At 49.9% G+C, this 19,327-nt stretch overlaps 3 protein-coding genes across 20 annotated transcripts in view; 2 read left to right on the top strand and 1 right to left on the bottom strand.

The window, feature by feature from the left end:
- The first annotated feature begins 42 nt into the window (after positions 1 to 42).
- Positions 43 to 7,530, top strand: RPS9 (ribosomal protein S9). 3 transcript variants are annotated; one of them, XM_067719306.1, is made up of 5 exons: positions 43 to 87; positions 344 to 459; positions 676 to 798; positions 6,035 to 6,221; positions 7,268 to 7,530. In XM_067719306.1, the coding sequence occupies exons 2-5, from the start codon at positions 363 to 365 to the stop codon at positions 7,443 to 7,445; spliced, it is 585 nt and encodes a 194-aa protein (XP_067575407.1). In that variant the 5' UTR covers positions 43 to 87; positions 344 to 362; the 3' UTR covers positions 7,446 to 7,530. The 3 variants fall into 3 exon arrangements, with proteins under 3 accessions (XP_067575407.1, XP_067575406.1, XP_067575408.1); XM_067719305.1 differs by having other exon boundaries at positions 56 to 180; XM_067719307.1 differs by lacking the exons at positions 43 to 87; positions 7,268 to 7,530 and adding an exon at positions 6,310 to 6,487 and having other exon boundaries at positions 299 to 459.
- An 879-nt stretch (positions 7,531 to 8,409) lies between these two features.
- Positions 8,410 to 13,700, bottom strand: LOC137215470 (leukocyte immunoglobulin-like receptor subfamily B member 5). Its single transcript, XM_067720752.1, is given in 9 exon segments — positions 8,410 to 8,482; positions 8,484 to 8,554; positions 9,078 to 9,184; positions 10,084 to 10,191; positions 11,641 to 11,782; positions 12,531 to 12,537; positions 12,642 to 12,792; positions 12,956 to 13,240; positions 13,652 to 13,700. Coding segments are annotated over 9 exon segments (993 nt in total).
- The window catches only part of CDC42EP5 (CDC42 effector protein 5), a 149,099-nt gene continuing 139,773 nt past the window's right edge, over positions 10,002 to 19,327 (top strand). For 5 of the 16 annotated variants that reach the window (XM_067719277.1, XM_067719276.1, XM_067719285.1 and 2 more), the window contains exon 1: positions 10,003 to 10,177. The gene's annotated coding sequence lies outside the window, so the exon portion shown is untranslated. Of the gene's footprint in view, positions 10,178 to 19,327 lie in introns of all 16 variants that reach the window. The other 11 variants (XM_067719279.1, XM_067719286.1, XM_067719283.1 and 8 more) reach the window with 4 other exon arrangements.

Raw genomic sequence — 19,327 nt, 5'->3', positions numbered from 1 at the left:
CTGGCGTCACAAGACGGCGGCGCTGCTATAAGAGCGCGACCGGGGGACGCGTGCGCCTCTTTCTCGGTTGCCGAAGCGGGCGGGAAGGTGAGGTGGAGCGCTGTGTTCTTTATTCCGGGTGTGGGTTGTAGGGTCTTGCGGACCATCCGAGCTTTAATGAGTTCGCTAAAGAAGATGCAGGTGAGATGAAGGTGGTTGTAGAGTAGTAGGAATGGTATCGGTTATAAAAGCTTGAGGGAGGGTTCTCGCGATATTTTCCTGGGCGCCGCGAGGTTCTAGCTGAGTTGTGAGACTGCGCAGGCGCTGTTCCGAGTCCTCACTGTCCACTCTCCATTCCGCACAGACGGGCAAGTAGAGCCAGCATGCCGGTGGCCCGGAGCTGGGTTTGTCGCAAAACCTATGTGACCCCGCGGAGACCCTTCGAGAAGTCCCGCCTCGACCAAGAGCTGAAGCTGATCGGTGAGTGACTAATGCAGAGTTTCTGCTTCCCGGGCCGGGGAAGCTAACACGTGGGTGAGGCTGCCCACGTGCTCATTCTACTGGAATCCCTTCGGTGTGTTCCCCTCCCTCTTCGCCAAATTCGGGATCGTTCGTTGTTTAGATTTTCTGTACCCCGAAACTACCAATCCTTTTCACTAGTCCGTGGGACTGAACTTGTTCGCCCATTCTTTGCAGGCGAGTATGGGCTCCGGAACAAACGTGAGGTCTGGAGGGTCAAATTTACCCTGGCCAAGATCCGCAAGGCTGCCCGGGAGCTGCTGACGCTGGATGAGAAAGACCCGCGGCGTCTGTTTGAAGGTGTGTATGGGAAACGTTGGGCTTCAGTTTCCTCTTGATTAGAACTAACAGTGCTCAGCAAGCTTGGCCACCTGGCTCTAGCTGTACACAGTGTAGCAAAACAGTACTGCTTATGTGTCTTGTTTACTGGGGGTGGGAGTAGACTGAAATTTCTGAAATGTCGGATGGTTCTAGCAGGGAGCGAGCTTTACTGCGTACACTTGCCTGCTTTAACGTGGTGGTCAAGGACATTTGCTCAAGGTCTGAACAGGATTTCAGAAATCCACAGGATTTCTTCCCTGTGGATTTCACAGGGAAGAACATTCCAGGTGATTTTGGAGAGGGTACAGATCGTATAGTAATTACAGTGACTAAAAAAATTGTGGTAAGGTACACGTGACAGAATTTATCATCTTTTAGACTCTTAAAGTTCTAAATTTCTACTTTGAGATGGAGAGTTAATGGAGGGCTTTCGGAAGGAATGATTGACAAGATCAAATTTTAGTAGGACCTCTTAGATTGTCAAGTGGCAAAAATATTAAGATAGCTGGTATTATATAAAGCTCACTGAACGCCTTTTTCTAAGCTCTTGGTGTACATTATTTAATCTGCACAAGCAGCCTCATAGCAGGTACTGATAATACTTCTTCAAATGAGCAAATGGTCAGAGGCCTCCCACCATAGGTGGGACTGGAGGGCAGGCTCCAGAGTTCAGGTGAGTTCAGCGATGGGGATGGAATGAGGATTCCAGGGGAAGCTTAGAGAACATCACCAAAAGTTGAAACAGTGTCTAAGTGTAAGATGTAATCAGTAGACTTGGTTAGTGTGTTCTACATTGTATCCTGGTGTGGAAGATACATATGTACACACACACACACACATACATACATACAGTTTGTGATTCTGACAGATGTGAATTTGGCTGTAGGTGGTTCTGTATCTTGTTTTTTCTTGTTTTTTTTTTGTAACAGTTTTTATTGGGATAAAACTTACACAACATGAAGTTTACTCAGAGTGTCTACAGCTTGTTTTCAGTTAGTTGCCTCTAAAACTGGCCACAGCCTAGGTGTCATCTTGATAACTTGCATTTGGCCTGTCCCTGGGAAATCTTGATTTCTGGTGAAAAGCAGGAGGGACTGGGAAACCCGCCAGGCTTCCTTGGGCACCTCACTTTTTATTCTCAATCAGGGTTGCTAGTCTGATTTTTCTCCCAAACTGTGGCTAAGGAAGTGCTGTTACACTCCTCGCTGTTAAGCATGAGTGGTCATCCATATTAGAGGCTGAGAAAGGCTTGGAGCGCGTGTAACTAACTACCACACATTTATCACTTTTATCTGTCCTAGACCCATAAACTGCTTTGACAGCCTCATGATAATTGAGGAATCTCCCCCATGGACACTGGTATTGGGTGGGACTTTATCCCCGAGTCTGGGGGACAGACCGAAGCTGGTTCTGGTCTCAGGGGGAGCTTGCTGAAGATAGAGATAATCACAGAGAAACTTAGGTGATAAGCAGTCATGTGACCAAGAGATGGCATAGGGCAATGTGAGAGGCCAGTGTCCGGGGATTATTTGGTTTTCCAGGGTGGAAGTTGCAGGAGGGAAGCATCAGGTAGCACACTTCCTAGTGAATGAAGCTCTTTAGATTCCTGGGGTGGGGAGGAGGAGCCTGCAAGCTCTCAGGCGTTCTGCAGCCTTTCCCACTAAGGTGTGAGAGTCTCATCTGATAAAAAGACTTACTGGTTCATTCAGTCCCTTACAGGTGTGAACTCCTTCCTTACACCAGCTTAAGGAGGACAGGTATTACATCCATTTTTCACATTAGAAACTAAGGCACTTACAGGCTTGCCGCATGCCATAGTGACAAGGGCCCCTTTGCCACTGAGGTGCCCACTGGCTTACATTTTTAAAAAATTTATTGGTTTGGATTTTACATTTAAAAAACTGATTGTGGGGGGCTTCCAGTGGTTAAGACTCCACGCTCCCAATGCAGGGCCCTGGGTTCGATCCCTGGTCAGGGAACTAGATCCCACATGCATGCCGCGACTGAGTTTGCATGCCACAACTAAGGAGCCCTCGAGCTGCAGCTAAGGAGCCGGCCTGCCTCAACTAAGACCTGGCACAACCAAATAAAAGTAAATAGATGGATAGATAAACAGATAGATAAAATTAGTCTAAAAAAAAGGAAAACTGATTGATTGTTAATGCTTTGGCCAGATGGAGCCCATGTAACAATTTTTAGTAGTTGGACATGATCCTGTTGAAGATGCAGTTTATGGGTGTTATTTTTGTCTTCATACCACATAAGGTTTTTCCTGTATTGATGACCCTCCCCATTGTTTAAGGATGTAGGTGTTTTAATAGTAAATATGAAATATACTTTTGAAGTAATACAGGTTGAATTATTGTCACGTTTCTATTTTCTAATGTAAGGACAAAAAGGCATGAAGTGTCCAAACTGGTAGATAATCCCAAACTCACTTTTGTTTACCTTTGAGTAAGTTTTTATATTACTATTTGAATGTCATGTCTGTTTTAAATTGAGGTATAATTTATAATTCATTATTATATTAGTTTCAGGTACACTTAGTTTTATAGTTATAAAACTTTTTCTTGTGATGAGAAGTTTTAAGGTCTCATTGTGTTTTTGAGTTGCATTTTCCTGATGATTAATGATGTTGAGCACCTTTTCTTGTGCTTTTTGGCCACCTGTATGTCTTTGGGAAAACGTCTATTCAGATCATCTTCCCATTTTTAATTGAGGTGTTTGTTTTTTTGGGTTTTTAAAATAATTTTTTATAGATTTATTTAGTTTTGGCTGCGTTGGGTCTTCATTGCTGCTCGTGGGCTTTCTCTAGTTGCAGGGAGCAGAGGCTACTCTTCATTGCGGGGCGCAAACTTCTCATCGCGGTGGCCTCTCGTTGCGGAGCGTGGGCTTTAGACACTTGGGCTTCAGTAGTTGTGGCTCGCTGGCTCTAGAGTGCAGGCTCAGTAGTTGTGGCGCACGGGCTTAGTTGCTCAGATTAGTTGTGGCGTGTGGGATCTTCCTGGACCAGGGCTCGAACCTGTGTCCCCTGCATTGGCAGGCGGATTCTTAACCACTGCGCCACCAGGGAAGTCCATCATTTCTGCTCTTAAGTTGTATGAGTTCATTACATATTTTGGGTATTAACCCCTTATTAGATACATGATTTGCAAATATTTTCTCCCATTCTGTATGTTGCCTTTTCATTTCGTTAATTTCTTTTGCTGTGCAGAAGCTTTTTTGGTGTGGTCCCACTTGTTGATTTTTTTTTGTTTGTTTGTTTGTTTTTGGTACGCGGGCCTCCCACTGCTGTGGTCTCTCCCGTTGCGGAGCCTGTGCTCCGGACGCGTAGGCTCATAGGCTCAGCGGCCATGGCTCACGGGCCCAGCCGCTCCGCGGCATGTGGGATCCTCCCGGACCGGGGCACGAACCCGCGTCCCCTGCATCGGCAGGCGGACTCTCAACCACTGCGCCACCAGGGAAGCCCTGATTTTTGCTTTTGTAGCCTTTGCTTTAGGGTCAAATCCAAAAATATCATCTCCAAGATATGTCAAGGACCTTACTGCTTATGTTTTCTTCTAGGAGTTTCCTGGCTTCAGGTCTTACATTCAAGTCTTCAATCCATTTTGAGTTTCTCCCCCCCACACACCCGCACCACCACCACACAGCTTGTGGGACCTTAGTTCCCCGACCAGGGATTGAGGAACCTGGGCCACGCCAGTGAAAGCACCCAGTCCTAACCACTGGACTGCCTGGGAATTCCCGATTTTGAGTTAATTTTTGTGTACAGGTTAAGGTAGGGGTCCAGTTTCATTCTTGCATGTGACTGTCCAGTTTTCCCGACACCATTTATTGACGAGACTTTTCTTTCCCCGTTATATATTCCTGGCTCCTTTGTTGTAAATTGACCATTAATTTGTGTGGGTTTATTTCTGGGATCTTTATTCTGTTCCCTTGATGTGTTTTTTATGCCAATATCATACTGTTTCGATTACTCTAGCTTTGTAATGTATATAGCTTTGTTCTTAAGATTGGCTTTAGCTATTCAGGGTCTCGTGGTACCATAAAAATTTAGGATTCTTTGTTCTGTTTCTGTGAAAAATGGCATTGGAATTTTGATAGGGATTGCATTGAATCTGTATATTGCTTTTAGGTAGTGTGGACATTTTAACTATATCTTTCCATTTATTTGTGTCTTAAATATTTTTCATCAGTGCCTTATATTTTTCATTGTGTAGGCTTTTCATCTTTTATGCGGTTGTAAATGGGAGAATATCCTTGTTTTGTGTTCAGCATTTATTCAGTGCATATTATGACCTGGGGTGTTGGGAAAGGTATATAGTACATATAGTATGTTTCTGCATTTAGATTCTGGTCTGGTAGGTTCCTGGTCTACTAGGAAGACTTTTGTCATCACAGTGAGCCATCTTTCCTTCAAGCTTTGCCTGGGGGCAAGGGAGGGGATGGGTGGTAATGGTGCTTTTGCCCCCAGTGTCAGTGTGTTAGTGATAATCCTGTGTGGTGATGAGGAGCTCAGTGAGTGTGAGCCTGGGGGAAGGGGTTTGCCCACAGCATCCCACGAGCTGTCCTGAGTGGAGCTTTGGATGCCCATGGACAGGAAGTAGCGAGGCCTCCTGAAAGTAGAGTTGTGTAAAAGGTAGAAGCTGACCTCTGCTGGATTACTTTATGCCAGGCATGGTTAGGTCCACACCATCTTTTTAGTAGAAAATCTCAGAATGATAAAATGGATGACATGTACTCAGCTTAAATGTACGCCCAGTCTTTTTCAGGCCTATAAGATTGGTTCTGATACTGTTCCAATATTATAGATACGGAAGGTGGTTTAACCTCATTTGCTTAGTAGGGCTTTCTTGACTCTAGAATATTAGCTCTTAGCCGCCCTGCTGTGTTATGGGAGGAATAGTTTAGGAACAGCAGCACTTAGACTTTTGCAGATGAATGCTAAACCTTTCAAGGGGGTTGTCTCGTTTCCTCTTCCCAACAACTCTGGAAGGTTCTTCCTTTTCCAGGTGAGCAGAGTTGTGTGTAGCCACCTGCCTTAGGGTAGTGTGAGGATTCCGTTAGTCATGTAATAGCATGTTGAGTCCTGTATCAGAATTAGCTCTTACTTCCTACTTTGTCCCACCACCATGATTTGGAGGTGGAGGATTTGAACCCACAAGTCTGAGGTTGGCCAGAATGCTGAGGCAGGCCGCCTTTCCCCTCTTACCAGGCAATGCCCTGCTGCGGCGACTCGTCCGTATCGGGGTGCTGGATGAGGGCAAGATGAAGCTGGATTACATCTTGGGCCTGAAGATTGAGGATTTCTTGGAGAGACGCCTGCAGACCCAGGTCTTCAAGCTGGGCCTGGCCAAGTCCATCCACCACGCCCGTGTGCTGATCCGCCAGCGCCATATCAGGTACCACCTCTGGGCTCCCTGAGCCTTCCCCACCCCATCCCCTCTGATGGTTGCCCTCACTAAGCCGCTGTCCCTATCTCCTGTGCAGCCCTTGGAGGTGGTGAAGCTCCCCTTGAGGGTGCAGATTGACCCCCTACAAACAGCTCACGGGGGAGCTGGGGGCAGCCTCATCCCCCCCGTAGCCCAGCGCAAGGGTCACTGCGGCCGGAGCCGTACACCTTGCGAAGGCTTCTACGAGGCGTGCAGGTAGCTGGACAGGTAACAGCCCTTGGTGTCCAGTTGCGAGGAGTCATTGGGGCTAACTGACTTGTGTGGGTTCGGCTGTGTAGTGGGCCCTTGTGGAGCCACTCCAGGCCCTGATCACCACAGTGCACTCTCCTGTCGGCCTTAATTTGGTGAGTTCACCACAGGCCAAGGTCTGCCACAGTGAAGACCAGAGGCCAGATGGGTCTTTATCTGAGTACTCAGTTTACCCTTTGTAAATTGGGCCCTGTTCATGAGGCCCAGTTGAGCTGTGTAGTAAGTGGGTGGGATACATGCATACTGAATTTCTGCCGCAGCCTTTCGTTAGCCGTGTGACCCATGTGCAGGAGCCTCTCAACGTTGCTTGTCTGAAATGAAACAACCCCAGTCCTTTCGGGTTGCTGCTTCGAAGACAGTGAAACTGCACCTGCTAATAGAGCTCAGTGTGTGACACACACAGTTGAGAATATTTGAAGTGTCTGGCACAGCTGTGTATTTGAAAAGCAGGTCTTGGGTTTATATGCTGCCACCTCACCTCATTCGCTCTGGTCTCGTGGGTTACTGCTGAATTGCTCTCTCCCTTCTGTGAGGTGTGAATGTAAAGGTGGATGCATTTGTGTGAATTGGGTGATGCCTGAAAGCTCTCCGGAACACACAGCAGTTCTTTAGGATCAGGAGCCCTTCCCGTTTATTGCTTCAGAGTCAGTGCAGCTCTATAGCACCAGCCCTGTCAGCTGCAAAGCACAGGCAGAGGAGGGCAGCGTCCTGCTTCCCTGTCCTGCTCACCTGCCGTCCCCCTCCAGGGTCCGCAAGCAGGTGGTGAACATCCCGTCCTTCATTGTCCGCCTGGACTCCCAGAAGCACATCGACTTCTCCCTCCGTTCTCCGTACGGGGGCGGCCGCCCAGGCCGCGTGAAGAGGAAGAACGCCAAGAAGGGCCAGGGCGGGGCTGGAGCTGGCGATGACGAGGAGGAGGATTGAGCCCACCCGAGCCCACCCAGGCCCGCCAGGGCTGATGGAGTCTAGTTTTCCAGTCAGATAATAAAACGACATCCACACTTCAGAACTGGTGTTCATTGGTGTGCCTCTTTTCCTCCGTGCTCTGAACACAAGCCTTCTGTGGTGGGAAGTGCAGGCTGCGTCCTTCAGCGGGTTTCCACACGTGCACAGAGGGGCCGGGTCGGCTTTGTTCAGGTGCTTGAGACCACCTGCGAGATGGTGGTCCTTTTCCTCTTAGGGCTGGGCTACGGTGTCCTAACAAACATCTCTACACTTACCACAGCAGGGAGACCAGTAGTAGTGTGAGGAAGGTTCTTTGAGGCAAAACCAGAAGGAAATTCTCAGCCACCCATTTGCATGTGGGGCGAGGAGTCATTTCCAGGCAGAGGATTTAGGGGAACCCTGCCCCTCCCCCTGCATTTGGAGTTTCTGATGATATTCTTGGTCCCAAGGGAGGCGGGCTCCCCTTTTCTCTGTTTGAGAAGCTACCTCAGGCAGGGAAGGAAGGGGCTTGGTCTCAGGAAATGAGGAACACTTGGCATTGAGCAGCTGCAGCCACAGGGCACACTAGGCCCGGTCTGGGGGGGTTTGTGGGTGTGATGCAAGTGTGATGTAAGAGCCAGCTTCACAGTCAGGGCTCAGGGTTCTTCGCGAAGTCTGGAGCCTGCAGAAGAATCCAGGTCCTCGCAGCTACTTGGGCTGGGTGGTAGGCCTCCCTCACCCCAAGGTGTTGATGGCAGTAGGGTCCTTGAGGTCAGGACCCTTGGTAGGGACCATAAAATCAGCTGTGATGTCCATGGAGTTCTGGAAGCAGTTGGCTTCCAGGAGGTCTCAGAAGCTCCTGGTGGTTCGTGTGAGGACTCCAGGCTGGCTGGAGTTCGGTATAAGCATTTATGGGGGCAGCTCCTGGGGGTCCCTGGAGCGTGGGGTCTGGGTCCTTCCTGGGCTAGCGGACGGCAAGAGCATCATACACACTGGGCTCTGCTGGGGGCTCCCCTGACTGGGGGGGCAGGGGTTGCAGTCTCCCGTCTGAGGGTCGAGTGGTTCAGCTGGGCATAGGTCACATCCTGGGGAGCTTCAGATGCCGCGGCCTGGAGTGGGGGAGAGGGAGGGAGGGTGGTTGGGTGGGGGAAGCCTCGGGGCCCGGGAGGGAAAGGAGGCACTCCTTGGTGGTCTCAGTCATCAGGGCTCTGCTGGAGACAGTGAGCACTGGTCTCCGAATCTTTCCTTCCTTCAGTCCCTGTAGCTTTCAGCCTCAGGGAGGAGGGAAGTGAAGGAAGTTGAAATTCCTGTGACTGGTGGCTCGTTGTGTAAGTTTGGTGCAGGGGAGAGGGCAGGACTGGAGATAGGAATTGGGTGTGGCGTCATCAACATGGAGGGACAGTGGGACACCGCTGCAGCCTGGGAGCGAGCTAGGGTTCTCCAGTGTGAACAGGAGCTGATCCTCACCCGTTAACCAACGCACGTTGCTGGATCACCCAACCTGGAGCAGCCAAGGGACGAGCGAGTATTTTAGAATCCTGTGGAGTTTAGAAGGCATCCCCTCTGGGCCTCTCTGCAACCCCAGGATTGGATTTAGCCCCTTTGTGGGGGGCACAGACTCTTAGCCCTAACCTTCAGCCCTGCCAGCTCGACCTGAGCATTCAACACCTTGAAGGTCAGAGGAGACCAGGTGTGGGGTTGCAGCAGCCCACAGGGCAGGTCCTTCCAGAAGGGAGAGGCTGCCAGGAGTTGAGAGGCATCAGGGTTCAGTGTCCGCTGGATTTAACGTCTGAACAAGGAGGTGTGGGTGCCCTGGTCAGGATTGGGGGAGCTGACCTGACCAGCTGCCTGCCGTCCTCCGGATGTGTGTCTTCCACGACAGCATCCGGTGGGGACAGAACAAGGGGGTCCCATCTCTTGCCGAGATTCCCTGACATCTCACACAGCAGATGTCCAGAGAGGGTCAGTGATGTGGCCAAGACCACACAGTATCAGATTCGAGCTCTCACATCCCCAAGCCCAGAACCCTTTCCAACCACTCCCCGGTGTCCACTGCCCACCCACATTGTCTGGCCTTGTCTCCTGCCCCCAGGATGGCCCCTCTTCCCCTTACACAAGCTCTCCTGGACGTCAGCAGCTGGGCTGGAGCTCGGCAGGGAGAGAGGAGTGTGAGGGGCAGTGCGGGAGCTGCGCGCAGGCTGGCCGGGGTGGGAGTCTTTGGGAGAGGTCTTGCCTCTTCTGCCGGCCTCTGTCCTTGAGCACTGATGCTGCAGCTGCTGCAGGAAGTTGGGAATCGGCCTCCAACCCACCCCAGAGCCCTTCTCTAGGGTTACAGTAAGATCCGCGAGGGCCTACGAACTGATAAGATTATAATCCCCTCCCACCTCCATAACGAAGTCAAGAGAAAAACCTAAACTATAAAATACGAAACTTGTATGTGTTTTCAAACATTTCGTAAGTTTAAAAAAACAAAAGAATAAAATACGTGTACACTTGTATTTAATCTCTTTAGATTTTCTCATTCGGAGATGCTGGAGGAGTTTTCTAACCTGATTTCACCCGTCTCTTAGGTTTCCCTTTGGCTGGTGCCCTAAGCCCACCACCTCCAGGGGCCTGGGTTAGCCCGTTCCCTACTCACCCGACTTCCTGCGTCTGCTCTGACCCCGGTGTCGGACGAGGAGGACGAGGGGCAGCAGGACGAAGGCCACTGAGACCCCAGTCAGGATGTTCAGGTACCATTTGAGACCTGGGGCACCAGTGATGTCATGAGTGAGCCCAAGATGCCATTTAATTGAGCGCCTACTGTGTGCAGGCTCATGTTGGGGTCTGTGCATTCATCTCCTCTAACTTTCACAACAATCGTGCAACAGTGACTGTCACTCCCACCCGCTTTACAGATGAGGAGATTGAGGCACAGAGGAAATGCACATGCCTCAGGCCACCCAGCCTGGATGTGGCAGAGGTGGGGTTGGAACCCAGGACTGTGGGCTCCCTTGTGTTTTTTTAAATTATTTTTTTAATGCTGTCGCCTCCAGGCAGAACACCAGTGCAGAGACGTGTCCCTCAAACCCAATCCCTACTCCTCTGCCAGCCCAGCCCAGATCTGTCCCCACTCTGCAGAGGCCTGGCATCCCCCCGCGGGGCCCGAGTGGACAAGGGTGTGTGTGTCTGGGAGGGGCAGGTGGGAGGCTCTGGCCTTCCTGAGCTCTAAACAGGGCCTGTGCTGAGGGCTCCCCATTGAGGGAGGAAGCAGGAGGGCTCCTCCACGCAGGTGAGCCTCGGACTCTGCGAGGAACATGACTCAGCTAAGATCGCAAGCCCGGGAAGTAGCAGAGCAGTGACTTCCAAGCCCTGTCCTTCCCTGACCCCACGGCCGGTCGTTGGAGGACTGAAGCCCCTGACTTCAAGCAGGAGGGCGCAGACACCATCCCCATGCACAGTGTGGGAGCAGACGTCTTGCCCTTTGCAGTCAGGGAAGTGGGTCCCAGTGAGAAGAAGGAACTTTCCTCAGGCCATTAACTCAGGAAGTGGCTGAGCCAAGACCAGACTGAGCTCCTCCCACCACCACCTCCACACACAGACCCTCACTCACCCGTCTGCACACCTGACTGTAGGGGAGAAGCTGATCCTCAGAGCCTCCTGGGGGTCAGGACAGGAGGGGAGGGCCAGGGGCTGCTTCTCCCCACACAGCCCACTGCTCCTGCCCCAGGATGGGCCCCGACATCTCCCTCTCCATGAGCCCCCACCCTTCATCCACCAGCCGCAGAGCCCCGGGAGCCCTTTGGTCTCCCCGCATCTCTGCCCGACTCCCAGCCCGCTGGGACACAAGCTGTGCCAGGGCCTGTGATCTTGGTCGCTTGGGGACTGAGGCCACTGCTAGCCACCCGCTCTTGTGTCATTCTCTCAGGGTGAGGGGCTACGAGGATTGGGGACCAGAGGAGGATGGAGATGCGGGTGGGGGGGCTCTGATCTTTCCCCCTTCTGGTCAGCCCCGAGTCTTCCCTACCACCTGGAACATGTCTGGACCCCAGGGATGAGGATGGTGCAGGGAAGGGAGTTGCTCTGGCCTTGTCCATCCCTTTACTGTTGATTCTCCTCCTTCTGTGAACCCCTCACTCCCAGCCCAGCCCAGAGCTGGGGACAAGACCCTGAACTGACCAGGAAGACACAGAGGGCCAGGGCTGGGGTCCCTCACCTGAGCAGGAGCTCCAGGGGTCGCTGGGCTGTGACCTCAGGGAGGGGGAGGTGCTGAGTGAGCTGTAGCATGTGTAGGTCCCACTGTGGGCTGAGGTCACAGGACTCAAGGTGAAGTTGTTCTGAAAGGGTGGAGCCGTGTCCTGCAGACGAAGGTTCTGGGAAGGAGTGAGTGACCCCTCCTTGGACAGATGGAGGGGATCGGACCAGACCTCAGAGCCACACTGCAGGGTCACGTTCTCTCTGCTGGTTCCTGAGGCCCCCAGCTGGGCTAAGAGGGAGGGTTTCCTGTACATTCCTGGGGCGAGGAAGGTCGTGATGTGTACAGAGCCACCCCCAACACACCGTTGACCCTGAGCTGAGGGACCACCATCCTCTCTCCAAGGACCCTGTCTGTGACCCCCTCTCAGCTGCTCTCAGCCCCTCTGTGTGGGTCTCTCTTATCTCCCGGCACCCGCTCCATTTTTCTCACTCACTCTCCCTGGACCACTGCCCTATCTCAAGACTGCTCTAGGACCCCTCCCAGGACCCCATCACCACCAGGGGTGGCTCTGGGCCCAGCACCCTGACAACACAGTCAAGACGTGGGGCAGGACAGGGGCTGCTCACCGGCGATCAGCCTGTCTCCACGGAGCACGAGAGAGCCCGGCTAGGCTGAGAGCGAGGGCTCCTTGTACACCCCTGCAGAGAAGGGACAGTGGCGCCGAGGGGGACGCACACCCCACACTGCTCACTGGGGCTGCAGTGAGAGCTCTCCTGGTCCCTCCCAGGCCTCCCGCCAGTGGTTCTGCCCCGGGAGGCCACTGCCCCTGACCCCCCATCACCCCAGGGCTCACTGGGCACAAGGCTCAGGTCAGGGGTCCAGGAAACGATGGGGCTGGGGGCCCTCACCTGTGACCTGGCGATGCAGAGGGTGACTGGGGTGTGACCACACGTGTGCAGGGAGCTGGGAGAATCATAGCATCCGCGGGTTCCCCCACGGGAGGAGTTTAGGGGGCCCACAGGGCACACGGCCTGTCCCCTCCCATGGGTCCTCGATGTCTGGCGTCGGGCGGGTCGGCGCCTCCCTCCTTCAGCAGGTGCAGAGTGCCCACTGCAAACTGTGAGCTGCCAGGGACACGCCCCCTCCTGAGGCCGCCACAGGGCGCGGCTGCTGAGACGGAGGGGAAGGGGCTGGGTTAAAGGGGGGCCTTCACCCCGCTCACCGCAGGTGTGGGCTGTGAGGGGAGACGTCCGTGCCCCTGAGCCCACACTCTGCTCCCTCTGCCTGTAAGGACGCTGCCGCAGTGGGAGGGGACCCGGGTCCTCCCTCCTACCTGTCCCCACCAGGGGCAGGGGGTCACTCCACTCTGACCTGTCTTTCCTGCAGTGATAGACACACTGGTACTGCCCTGCAGTGCTTGAGCTCGAGGATTCAAAGGGGAAACTGGCCTTGTTACTGGAGTCCTGTGGGGCCTTAGCCTCCCAGAGTCCAGAGGGCCTCTCTCTATACAGACGGTAGACATCAGCCCTCAGAGATCCCGGAGACAAGATGGTCACAGGGCTTCCCTTGGTGACCATGACACCTGGGTCAGCCCAGATGGAGGGTTTGGGGAGGACCCCTGGAAAGGGATCAGACCTGAAGAGTTAGGGGTGCCCTTTTCCCGTCAGTTTCCCCAGCTGTCATTCCCCAGGCCCCTCCCAGACAGGTCAGCATCATTTCAGACCTGCTGTGTTCCCCCCAGATGACCAGGGGGTGGTTGGGTTGAAGCAGGAGGTCCGGGGGGCCTCACTTACCACGGGCCCTGACTCAGCCCTGGGAGAGAGTTCCCTGTGAGCGCCCATCCCCCAGCACACATCATAGATGCTCCAGGCCTGGTCTGGGCCCTGAGTTCTGGGGTCAGATCTGGGGCTGAGCACATCCTTCCTCCCCCACAATTTCTGCCCCCACTGATCTCCTGAGACCTGGGGTCTCTCAGCTTCAGACCTGGGAGGAGCGGGGCCCCCTCCCCGCTCCCTTCCCCAAAGCTCACCGAGGCAGAGAAGGGCAGTGAGGGTCGGGGTCGTGGCTGTGCCTCCCATGGTCCCCAGCCGTGCTGGTGTCTCACAAAGTCCACAGAGCCAGCAGGACAGACAGACACGCGGGGGCTGACAAGGTGCAGGCTCTGTGTGACACGTCTTGGGTTCCTCATCAGCCTCCCTCTGCTCTCCCTGAAGCATGGGGCCGAGGAGACAGCAGTCTCTGGGGATGTTTCAGGCCAGATCTGAGACTCACCAGATCCCCCTGCCCCACTCTGCCTTCCTGTCCTCCCTCCTCATGCCGAATCCAAATCCAGAGAGTGACATAACATCCCAGAGCACGAGGCTAGAAGAGGCGGGCCCAGGAGCGGCCCCGACCCCTGTTCCCATTCTTACTCTGCCTCTTACGTAGGCTGTGTGATCTGGGGCAAGTAACTTCCCTTTCCTGACCTTCTGTAAATGCAAATTTTGTTCCTTTCTTTCATCAGCTAGTCCAGTAAGGCAGTATTTGTTGAGCAATGACCATGTTCAGTCATGGTGCCAGACACTGGAGATTCACTGGTGAAGCCGACAGATTCCTTTCCTGGACTCATGGGGCCCAGAGTACTGAAAACAGACATTGCAAATATTTACATGGCAAACAATTCAGTTATAGTCTTGTGAGACTGTTACAAGTTGGAAGAAAAAAGAAAACGGGGAGCAATGAGTTTCATTAACAGGTAGACGCCATGAAGCCTGGGTCCTGGTTGTGAGGTGTCCTTCTGGTGGATTGATGAGCAGTAGTTAGCTCAGGGGTGGTGGTGGTGGTGGAGGCATCCTTGACCAGAAAGATCTTGAGCTGTTCTCAGAACTGAGAGCAATTAGGCGAGGGCTGGGGCCTTGCCACACAGGCTCTTGAGCGCCATGTAAGTATTTTGGATTTATCTTTAAAGCAATTGGAAGATTTTAAGCAGCAGAGAGTTTGAACAGATTTCTATTATCAAAAGATTACCCCCATATAGAAAATGTAACGCAGGAGGGCTGTATTGATAATTAACTCTATTAATAGTAAAATTCCAACATTAATCTCTCTCCTGGATGATGTGGTGATCAGTATTTTAAGTCATTTATGTGGTTTTCTCCTATAAACCTTACACGAACTTATAACAACATATATTTATAGTTGAGTGGAATGAAAAAGGAAGGCTTCTTGGTCTGGCAGGTTGGAAAGGACATGGCTCCGTTCACACTGGCCAAGGGGGCAGTCTGAGGAGGTGCAGAATTGTTCAGTAGCTCTGTGTATGTGTGTGTTTGGGGGAGACATGGTTATGTGTGATGAGTTTGGCTCGGGAGGGAGAGCGGCGTTTGCTGGGGCTGATCGTTCACAGCCTGGAATATCAGATGATGCGCCTTGACTTTGTTTCGAAGGTGGAAACTGTTGGAAGGGTTTTGAGCAGGGGAGGTTCAGATCCGATGCGGTTATAGGAAGAGTCCTTTGGAGGTGGTGAGAGCAATGAGCTGGAGTAAGGAGTGGAGCCTGGATTGGAGGACCGGGAAGGAGGCTGATGTGATGAAACAGACAAGATGTCCTGAGCCTTGCGATGGATCAGGGACATTGTTAAGAAGAGCTCAAGGAGCACAGTGTGTGGATTTGGTGGTTGGATGTGAAGTGCAGGAGACTGGGGAACTGAAAGCGCTCCCACTCTCTGCCTTGGTTGCCTGGAGGAGCCAACGGGGTGGTCATAAGTGGGGTGACCCCAGGAGAGAGGGACACATGGGGAGATGCTTGGAAGACTGATCACGTTCTTTAGAGTGAAGCACAGCCCTGCCTCCTGACCTGGGACTGGATTTTCTTTTCCCCAAACACTTCCCTTCACTGACTTCCTTGTGCCTATAATTCAGCACCATCTTTTTTCATCTCCCTTTTTCAAAACCTCTGAGTCAGTTCTGCCTCCTCAGTGCCCCTTCCTCCCCTGGGCAGAACTCTTCATCTCATTCTGTGAATTCTTTCTCCAGGCATGGGGTAAGAGCATAGGTTGGAAGCAAAGATTTTTTAAAATGAACAACACCCAGGATCTGTGAGGCCATTTATATCATTGCTCTGCCAGCAAAAGGAGAATGATATCAATGAACAAAAAAATTTTTTTGAGGAGCTAAATACTGACGATTTTACAGATTTTTTTTTGATGTGGACCACTTTTTAAAAGTCTTTATTGAATTTGTTATAATATTGCTTCTGCTTTATTTATTTATTTACTTATTTATTTTTTGGCACTGAGACATGCGGGATCTTAGCTCCCTGACCAGGTGTTGAACCTGCACCCCCTGGCGAAGACGAAGTCTTAACCACTGGAAGTCCTTCTTAACCAGGGAAGTCCCCAGATTTGTTGAAAGTCATCCATTTACTTGTCCAAGATGCTCCACAAATGAAAAATTGGATAAGGTTTTAAAATGATGCCCATGAGGGCACACAGCAGAAGCAAGAAGAACTACAATCCTGCAGGCTGCAGAACAAAGACAACAATCACAGAAAGACAGAAAAAATGAAAAGGCAGAGGATTATGTCCCAGATGAAGGAACAAGATAAAACCCCAGAAAACCAGCTAAGTGAATTGGAGATAGGCAACCTTCCAGAAAAAGAATTCAGAATAATGATAGTGAAGATGATCCAGGACCTCGGAAAAGGAATGACGAAAATGCAAGAAATGTGGAATGTGGAATCTTAAAAAAATGATACAAACGAGCTTATTTACAAAATAGAAACAGACTCAGAGAATAAACTTATGGTTACCAGGGGTAAGGGTGGTGGGGAAGGATAGTCAGGGAGTTTGGGATTGACAAAAAAAGAAATTGTATATCACTATATTGTATACTTGTAACATATAATATTGTATATCAACTGTACATCAATAAAAAAGTAAAATAAAATAAAATAAAATAAAAACGATGTCTACACATCACAATCATAATCAAACCAGTGGGAAAAAATTTGAAAGCATCCAGAGAAAAGTGCCAGGTTCCATACAGAGCAAAAAGGATTTGAACGATTACAGATTTCACATCAGAGACCACTATGGTCAGATTTATAGTTCTGAAAAACAAGAAGAGCTAACCTGGACTTCTTCTGGATATATTCTTCAGGAATGAAAGGAAAATAGTTATTCTTAGAGGAAGGAACACTGAGAGAATGTGTTGCCTGCAGAACTGCTCTAAAAAAAGTGATAAGGTAAGTTCTTCAGGCAGAAAGGAAATAGTTCTAGAGGGAAACTTGGAAATTCAACAATAAAGGAAGAGCAAAAGGTGGTAAATATCTAAGTAAATGTAACAGCATATTTTTCTCGTTTCCTCTTAAGTTCTTTAAAATATGTATGGCTGTTGAAAGCAAAAATAACAATGTCTGGTTGAGTTTTAATATATATAGATGAATACATATAACAGCTACAACATGATGGGGAATGAGGGTGAAAGGACCTGTATGGTGATAAGGTTTCTGTGTTTCTCTTTAAAAAAAAAAAAAAAAAAAATTTATTTATTTGGGTGCTCCGGGTCTTAGTTGCGGCACACGGGATCTTCATTGAGGCATGCGGGATCTTTAGTTGTGGCATGCAAACTCTTAGTGGCATGCGAACTCTTAATTGCAGCATATGGGATCTAGTTCCCTGACCAGGGATCGAATCTGGGCCCCCTGCATTGGGAGCGTGGAGTCTTAGCCACTGGACCACCAGGGAAGGCCCCTATGTTTCTTCTGAAGAGTTAAAATATTAACTCTGTGGAATTAGGTGTGTGTATTATAATGCCTGCAACGGCCACTAAAAAAACAACGTGAAGATTTTCAGTTGGAATATCAATAGATATAATGGAATACTAAAAATATACTCCAGAAAGCAAACAGAAGGAAGGGAAGGGAAACTTGAAGAGCAAACAATAGAGGGGATAAAGAGAAGACAAACAATAAAAGGGAAAATGTAAATATAACCTTGTCAGTAATTACATTAAATATAAATGGTGAAAGCACAATTAAATGGCAGAGATTGTAAGACTGGATTAACAGCAAGTAAGACCCAAGTATATGCAGTCCTCAAGAGGTTCACTTAATACAGTGGTATGAATAGGTTAAAAGTGGTATAAATAGGTTAATAGGATGAAAGAAGGTATTATGCAAACATTCATCAAAAGAAAGCTTACGTGGCTGCATTAGTCTCCTATTGGTGTTGTAACAAATTACCACAAACTCAGTGGCTTTAAGCAACACAAATGTGTTGTCTTACTGTTCTGGAGGTCACAGATACAAAGTCAGTCTCAGTGGGCTGAAGTCGAGGTGTCAGCAGGGCTGCTTGCTCTTAGTGGCTTTGTGGTGAGAATCTGTTTCCTTGCCTTTTTCAGCTACAAGGGGCTGCCTGCATGCAGCACCTGCCTTGTGGCCCCTTCCTTCCATCACCCCAACCCCTGTTATCACATGTCCTACCCCTGATTCTGATCCTTTTGTCTCCCTCTTACAAGAAGCCTTGTGAATACACTGGGCTCACCCAGATTACCTAGGATAATGTCCCATCTCAAAATTCTTAATTTAGTCGCCTCTGCAAAGCCCCTTTTTGCTATGTAAGGTAACATATTCACAGGTTGCAGGGATTAGGGCTTGGATATCTTTGGGACAGCAAGGAAGTGACATTACCTTCCTTGGTGGCTGTGCTGTACAAGACAGTACAATAAAATGTATCAGAGGCCTTAGAGCAAGAAAATTATCAGGGGTAAAGATAAAAAGGTCAATTCATCAAGAAGACATAGTAATCCCAAATGTGTGCGCACAAAACCACAGAGCTCCAAGGTGTATAAAGCAAAGACGGACAGAAATGAAAGGACAAGTAGATAAACCAACAGTTATAGCCAGGGACTTTGAGGCTCCTCTCTTGGTGAGTGATAGAGCAAATAGGTGGCCAATCAGCAAGGATATAGAAAACCTTGACTATACTATCAACCAGCTTGACCTAACTGGTGCACAGAGCACACTCAGCCAATAGCAAAGTACACCTTTTCCAAGTGTGCATGGGATACTGGCCAAGGTAGTCTTCATCCTCGGCTATTAAAGAAAGCTTAACAGATTTAAAAGAATTACTATCATACATCACTTCCTTTCTGACCCTAATGGAATTTAAGTTAAAATCTATTATTAGAAAGCTATCTGGAAAATCTTCAGCTATTTGGAAATTAAACAACACACTTCTAAATCATCCATGGTGAGGAACTCAAGGAAAATTGGAAAATATTTTGAACTGGATGAAAATGAAAATACACTAACCTTGTGAGATGCAGCTAAAGCAGTGTTTAGAAAGAAAGTAAGACCAGCAAGTGCTCATATTTAAAAAAAGAATGGTTTTTGGGACTTCCCTGGTGGTCCAGTGGTTAAGACTCTGTGCTTCCAGTGCAGGGGGCATGGGTTCTATCCCTGGTTGGGGAACGAAGATCCCACATGCCTTGTGGCAAGGCCAAAAAAAAAAAGAGAGAAAGAAAGAAAGAATGGTTTCTAATCACTAAGCTAAGTTTTCATTTTAAGACACAAGAAAAAGAAGAGCAAGCTCACCTCAAAGTAAACGTAATAAATATTAAAGGACAGAACTACATGAAACTGAAAACAGAAAAACAATAACAGAAATAAATGAACGCCAAAGCCGATTCTTTAAAAAGGCCAATAAAATGGACAAACCACTAGTCAG

Source organism: Pseudorca crassidens, chromosome 20 (genome assembly GCF_039906515.1).
Source record: "Pseudorca crassidens isolate mPseCra1 chromosome 20, mPseCra1.hap1, whole genome shotgun sequence".
Classification (NCBI taxonomy): domain Eukaryota; kingdom Metazoa; phylum Chordata; class Mammalia; order Artiodactyla; family Delphinidae; genus Pseudorca; species Pseudorca crassidens.
This window is presented reverse-complemented; position numbering and strand designations above follow the sequence as displayed.